The sequence below is a fragment of the Scylla paramamosain genome, chromosome 49 (genome assembly GCF_035594125.1).
Source record: "Scylla paramamosain isolate STU-SP2022 chromosome 49, ASM3559412v1, whole genome shotgun sequence".
Taxonomy (NCBI): domain Eukaryota; kingdom Metazoa; phylum Arthropoda; class Malacostraca; order Decapoda; family Portunidae; genus Scylla; species Scylla paramamosain.
In genome coordinates, this window is record NC_087199.1 from 1640001 (window position 1) to 1647571 (window position 7571).

General features: G+C 37.6%; 1 protein-coding gene across 1 annotated transcript in view; it reads left to right on the forward strand.

Annotated features, from left to right (window-relative positions):
• The window catches only part of LOC135095399 (uncharacterized), a 16423-nt gene extending 10141 nt beyond the window's left edge, over positions 1–6282 (forward strand). Inside the window, exons 5-8 of the mRNA XM_063996205.1 lie at positions 304–448; positions 1417–1634; positions 2585–2744; positions 4363–6282. Coding sequence (XP_063852275.1) covers positions 304–448; positions 1417–1634; positions 2585–2744; positions 4363–4466 — 627 coding nt within the window. The 3' untranslated portion in view covers positions 4467–6282. The remainder of the gene's footprint in view (positions 1–303; positions 449–1416; positions 1635–2584; positions 2745–4362) is intronic.
• The last annotated feature ends 1289 nt before the right edge of the window (positions 6283–7571 follow it).

Below are 7571 nucleotides of genomic sequence, written 5' to 3' on the forward strand. Positions count from 1 at the left end.
TAACCTAACCTAACCTAACTTAACCTAACCTAACCTAACCTAACCTAACCAAACCAAACCAAACCCAACCTAACTTAACCTAACCTAACCTAACCAAACCTAACCTAACCTAACCTAACCTAACCTAACCTAACCTAACCTAACCCAACCTAACCTAACCTAACCTAACCTAACCTAACCAAACCAAACCCAACCTAACCTAACCTAACCAAACCAAACCTAACCTAACCAAACTTAACCTAACCAAACCTAACCTAACCTAACCTAACCTAACCTAACCTAACCTAACTTAACTCTCCCCAGACGTGCCAAATTCTGCTGGAGTTTGTGGACTTCGAGCTGAGCGGGCCCACTCAAGGGGACTGCACCAATGACACATTTGTTGTACACGGCGCCAACCCAGGATGCGATATTCCGACCCTCTGTGGCAACAACGCGGGGCAGCACAGTAAGTAGATGGGGCTGTGAGGTGGTGAAAGATTGGGTTTACTCTTGCATTAGTTTGGGGGTTAACTCTTGCATTAATGAAGTGGACAGAGTAGAATATACCAGTGAAAGATGAAAGATTGAGAATACTGGTTAACTCTTGCACTAGTGAGGTGGACAGAGTAGAATCTACCAGTGAGAGGGATGAAAGATTGAGAATACTGGTTAACTCTTGCACTAGTGAGGTGGACAGAGTAGAGTTTATCAGTGAAAGGGATGAGAGATTGAGAATACTGGTTAACTCTTGCACTGGTGAGGTGGACAGAGTAGAATCTACCAGTGAAAGGGATGAAAGATTGAGAATACTGGTTAACTCTTGCACTGGTGAGGTGGACAGAGTAGAATCTACCAGTGAAAGGGATGAAAGATTGAGAATACTGGTTAACTCTTGCACTGGTGAGGTGGACAGAGGTTACCAATGAGAGATGAGAGATTGAGAATACTGGTTAACTCTTGCACTAGTGAGGTGGACAGAGGTTACCAATGAGGGATGAAAGATTGAGAATACTGGTTAACTCTTGCACTAGTGAGGTGGACAGGTTAATAGTGAAAGAGACATAAAATCATCATTACCTCCCCAAAAGAAGAAAAAAAAAAAAAACACGTCAATAACCATAACATCACTAAAAAAAAAAACCACCCCAGAATCTTATCACCCCAAAAACACCACAAAGCCACGAAAACTCCCTAAAAAAACCCTTATCACCCCAAAAACTCCCCAAAAACACCCACACTACTGCATTATCCATCTAAGAACCTCACAAAACACGTAAAAACCCAACTACTACCCCAAAACACCTTAAATCACTATAAAAAAACAACCCAATTACACCTTAACAACCCTTAACTACCCTTAACTACCCCTAACTACCCCTAACTACCCCAAACTACCCCTAACTTAACTTAACTACCCCTAACTACCCCAAACAGTGTACGTCGACGTGGACAACTCCCAGGGACCCTTCAAATTGGCGGTGCTGCTGTCCAGTCTTCACGTCCCTAGGCGGTGGAAGATAAAAGTATCCTTTATTGAAGCGACCAATCCCTGCAAGGCCCCCGCACGCTGCCTTCAGTATTACAAGGAAACTTCAGGGTCAATCAGCTCGTTTAACTACCACGGGACGCCAGGAATGATGCTAAACAACCAGGTAAGATTGTGCGGCGTCTTAGAATATCCTAGTGTGTCTTGATGTGCCCTGATGTGTCGTAGTATGTCCTGGTGTCTCTTGGTGTGTCATGGGGTACCCTAGGGTTTTCTTGGGTCCTTCAGTGTTTGTCTGATATCACTGTTCGCCCATTCTGTCCTTCAGCGTGTCAGGAATCAGGGTGCAGTTGCTGTAGTGCCATAAGGGAACAAGGGTGACTAAGAGGGGGTCTGATGGAGGTACCGGTGACCTAAGGGTGTCCTAATTAAAGTCCTCAGGGTCAGTAATCAGGGCAGGACAAGTAACGGGTTCAGGTTTTATAAAGTTTGGTTTTTAAATAGAGACAGGAAGGAATTGGTTCACAGACAGGGTGCTGGATAACTGGAATGGGTGGAATGAACTGGAATGGACTGGAATGGACTGGAATGAACTGGAATGAACTGGAATGGACTGGAATGAACTGGAATGAACTGGAATGAACTGGAATGGACTGGAATGAACTGGAATGAACTGGAATGGACTGGAATGAACTGGAATGGACTGGAATGAACTGGAATGAACTGGAATGGACTGAAATGGACTGGAATGGACTGGAATGAACTGGAATGGACTGGAATGAACTGGAATGGACTGGAATGAACTGGAATGAACTGGAATGGACTGGAATGGACTGGAATGAACTGGAATGAACTCAGTAGTCAGGCTGTCAGTGGTGAGCCAATAGGGAGTTTTGCAAGGCTAGACAGGTGTGTGGATGGGGTGACAGGTGGAAACTGACAGGTGTGTTTTGTACAGGGCCTGCCACGTGTAGGCCTACTGGTTTTTGCCTATTACCTAAGTCAGCTGAAGTATATTTCTTATTTTTATGTGCAAGGTCCTATAATTTATTGACTCCATGTTATTCTATCCTTTATGACCCCCCCCCTCTCTCTCTCTCTCTCTCTCTCTCGCAGAAATATACCATCTGCTTCGCCTATGTGCCTGGCTACTGTGACATTGGTATCGACTTCCACCGGCTCGACCTTGGCAACACGTATGGGGAGTGTACAGATGACTATGTGGCTGTTAGTCATATGAAGTTCTGCGGGGATCACCAGCAACTGTCCGTCGTTGGTGAGTGACGAGGCGATACTGACACATGGGTTTTGAAACAGTTCGCGCTCTCTTTTTCTCCGTTTTCTCTCTTTCTCTCCGTTTTCTTTCTCTCTCTCTCCCTTTGTTCGTCTCTATCTCTCTCCGTTTTCTCTCTTTCTCTCCGTTTTCTTTCTCTCTCTCTCTCTGTTCGTCTCTATCTCTCTCCGTTTTCTTTCTCTCTCTCTCTCTTTGTTCGTCTATCTCTCTCCCTCTTTGTTCGTCTATCTCTCTCCGTTTTCTCTCTCTCTCTGTTTGTCTCTCTGTCTCTCTCTCTCTCCACGTCTGTTTTTCAAGGCCACTGAGATGACTAGCCAGGTCCTCAAGGGTGTTTCTGGGGATATAATGCAGAAATGTTGTTAATCTGTCACTGGAACCGCAAAAACACCATCAGAATCTTGTTAATCTGTCACTGGAACCGCAAAAACACCATCAGAATCTTGTTAATCTGTCACTGGAACCGCAAAAACACCATCAGAATCTTGTTAATCTGTCACTGGAACCGCAAAAACATCATCAGAATCTTGTTAATCTGTCACTGGAACCGCAAAAACATCATCAGAATCTTGTTAATCTGTCACTGGAACCGCAAAAAACACCAGAATCTTGTTAATCTGTCACTGGAACCGCAAAAAACACCATCAGAATCTTGTTAATCTGTCACTGGAACCGCAAAAACACCATCAGAATCTTGTTAATCTGTCACTGGAACCGCAAAAAACACCAGAATCTTGTCAATCTGTCACTGGAACCGCAAAAACATCCTTAAAAAAAAAAACCCACTAATTTTCCAAGTCCACAAATCTGATCAACCAGATTCTCACTCTCTTTATAATGTAGAAAACTTGTTAATCTGTCACTAAAACCATAAAAAACAGCTTTAAGACCCATGTCGCTTACTGAAAAGACCTCAAACACTCTATAGACCTAACCTAACCCTCTATAAAAGACCTAATCCTCTATAAACACGTTCCAACCCTCTATAAACAGATTCTCTCTATAAACAGATTCCAAGCCTCTATAAACAGATTCCAAGCCTCTATAAACAGATTCTCTCTATAAACAGATTCCAAGCCTCTATAAACAGATTCCAAGCCTCTATAAACAGATTCCAAGCCTCTATAAACAGATTCTCTCTATAAACAGATTCCAAGCCTCTATAAACAGATTCCAACCCTCTATAAACAGATTCCAAGCCTCTATAAACAGATTCCAAGCCTCTATAAACAGATTCCAAGCCTCTATAAACAGATTCCAACCCTCTATAAACAGATTCCAAGCCTCTATAAACAGATTCTAACCCTTTATAAACAGATTCCAAGCCTCTATAAACAGATTCCAAGCCTCTATAAACAGATTCTCTCTATAAACAGATCCCAAACCTCTATAAACAGATTCCAACCCTCTATAAACAGATTCCAACCCTCTATAAACAGATTCCAAGCCTCTATAAACAGATTCTCTCTATAAACAGATTCCAACCCTCTATAAACAGATTCCAAGCCTCTATAAACAGATTCCAACCCTTTATAAACAGATTCCAACCCTTTATAAACAGATTCCAACCCTTTATCAGCCTAACCAACCCTTTCTTTCACAGCCAACGCGACGGGGCCCATTCACATTGGCGTCTGCACGGATGACAGCAACGAGAAGGAAGAGGAAGGCTTTTATGCACAGTACCTCATGCTGGGGTGTCATTAACCTCTCCCTGACCTACCCTGACCCCACGTGACCTACCCTGACCTCTGACCTACTCATTATTCAAAACCCTTAAGGAAATTTATAAAAAAACCGATTTATTTTTTCTAAGTCGTGTTTTTTTAATGTTTTCTGTTTTTTTTTATGTTTTTTTTGTATTTTTTTTTTATTGTTAAGACTCTCAGTTGACTGTTGTTGTTGTTGTTTGTTGTTCATGATTTGAAACACTCACACGCACACACACACACACAGCTCCTATTTATTTATATCATATTAAAACCTCATTTCTATTTCTTTTTCAATTATTTTTTATTATTATTTCATCACTTTTCTTCTCTCATAGCATAAACAAACCTCCACGTGTTTATCTTAAAGGAACCACACAGCATTCTTCGTCTTCCGTTCTCTCATACACACACACACAGCTCCTATTTATTTATATCATATTAAAACCTCATTTCTATTTCCTCTTCAATTAATTTTATTATTATTTCATCACTTTCCTTCTCTCATAGCATAAACAAACCTCCGTGTGTTTATCTTAAAGGAACCACACAGCATTCTTCGTCTTCCGTTCTCTCATACACACACACACAGCTCCTATCTATTTATATCATATTAAAACCTCATTTCTATTTCCTCTTCAATTATTTTTTATTATTATTTCATCACTTTCCTTCTCTCATAGCATAAACAAACCTCCACGTGTTTATCTTAAAGGAACCACACACCATTCTTCGTCTTCCGTTCTCTCATACACACACACACAGCTCCTATCTATTTATATCATATTAAAACCTCATTTCTATTTCCTCTTCAATTATTTTTTATTATTATTTCATCACTTTTCTTCTCTCATAGCATAAACAAACCTCCACGTGTTTATCTTAAAGGAACCACACACCATTCCCGCCTTTCCGGTCGCTCAAGATGGCGGGTGCGACAAGATGTATTATACTGTATCATAATTATGTGGGCTGCAAGAGACTTTGTATAGAACTGTACAGATGATTCCTTTTTTTCTTATTAATTAGTATTTTTAGTTGTGTATTTCATTCATTTTATTTATTTATTTATTTATTTTTTTTTTTGTTTATTTATTTTTTTTTTCGTTAGGCTATTAAGTTTTTTTTTTTTTACTTTAATTTCATCTTTTTGCTGTTGTTGTTGTTGTTGTTGTTGTTCATTTATTTGTTATTGTTGTTGATGTCGATAATTTGTTTTCCTTCAGGTTTCCACAAGGTTGTAATTTATCCCTTATTTATTTACTACTTTTTTTTTTATATATATATATTTTTTGTTTAGATTTTAGTATCACAATTATTTATTTATTTATTTCTTAATTTATTTCTTATCTCGTGTGAATGTGAGAGTGAGAGAGTGAGTGAGTAATTATTTTTTTTATATAATAGCATAACTTTTAAATACTTATTACTATTTTAACATATAAGCTAAGTTATTCCTTTAATTAATGACGATGTTAAGCTTTATTATTATCAATGGAGAAAAAGAAGGAAAATATTCACGAAAGCTCAGGGCAATTCTTAAAGGAACGGCAAGAGATTTGAAAATATACACAGAAATGAAAAGTTAAAAGAACGATAGACTGAAAATGAAGTAGAAAAATAATAATAATAATAATGAAATGAAGAAAATATAATTAATGATAAACGCAAGAGAAATATTTATATCGTTGTCTGTCTATATGTATGTCACTGTTTGAAAATAAAGAAAATGTAAGATTGAAAAAAAAAAATAATAATAATAGAAAAATAGAATACGAGATCAAAGATTTAATAAACTTCATAACATAACAAAAGTGGTTTTATTTATTTATTTTGTTCTATTTATTTATTTATCTATTTATCATTTCTTTTTTTTTTGTTATTTAATACGTTCCTTTAACCTTTGTTTTTTTCTATTTATTTTCTCTAAGTCTGTCTGTCTGTCTACTCGCTTATTATTCTTTTATTTATTTATTTTCTCTTTTTTTTATATTTCAACTGGTCTCAATTATTTCTTATTTATTTTTTTTCTCTATATTTTTACTGTCTCTGTCTGTCTGTCTGTGTGTCTGTTATTTATTTATTTTCTCCTTTTTTTTTTATTTCAACGGTCTTTCAATTATTATTTCATCTATACTGCTTTCCTTATATTTCTACTGCGTCTGTCTGTCTGTCTATTAATCATTATTATTTTTATTTGTTGTCTGTCTGTCTGTGTGTCTGTCTGTCTTCAAATTTTCCTCAACTATTTTTTTTCTTTTTTTTCGTTCTTCAAAACAACCTTTTTTTCTTTTTTTTTTTTTTTTCCTTCTATACAATTCAAATATTTCCCTGTTTATTTTTCGTACATTTTTTTCCTCTTTTCTCAAACATAATTTCACCGCGTCTGTTTTCCCCCAAGGCCAGAAAGATGACTAGGCAGGTTTCCCCCCCCCCCGACTCATAATGCAGAAAACCGTATCAATCTGTCATTAGAAAAGTAAACACACCCACTAATCTTGTTAATTTGTCACTATAATCATAAAAAAAAACATCATTAAAAAACTAGTATAGCTTATTAACAAGGCGTGTATTCTGAACCGCTGTGGTGTCTGTCTTTCAAAGTCACATAGATATACTTAACAGGTTTCTCAAGAGTGTTTTTCCTGTTAATAATGTAGAAATGTCGTTAATCTGCCACTAGAACCGTAAAAACACCCTTCAAAACCCGCGTTACTTCAACTAGAGCCTTTTAAAAGAGTGTTTCTCCTGTTAATAATGCAGAGATGTTGTTAATCTGCCACTAGAACCGTAAAAACACCCTTGAAAACCCGCGTTACTTCAACTAGAGCCTTTTAAAAGAGTGTTTCTCCTGTTAATAATGCAGAAATGTTGTTAATCTGCCACTAGAACCGTAAAAACACCCTTGAAAACCCGCGTCACTTCAACTAGAGCCTTTTAAAAGAGTGTTTCTCCTGTTCATAATGCAGAGATGTTGTTAATCTGCCACTAGAACCGTAAAAACACCCTTGAAAACCCGCGTCACTTCAACTACAGCCTTTTAAAAGAGTGTTTCTCCTGTTAATAATGCAGAAATGTCGTTAATCTGCCACTAGAACCGTAA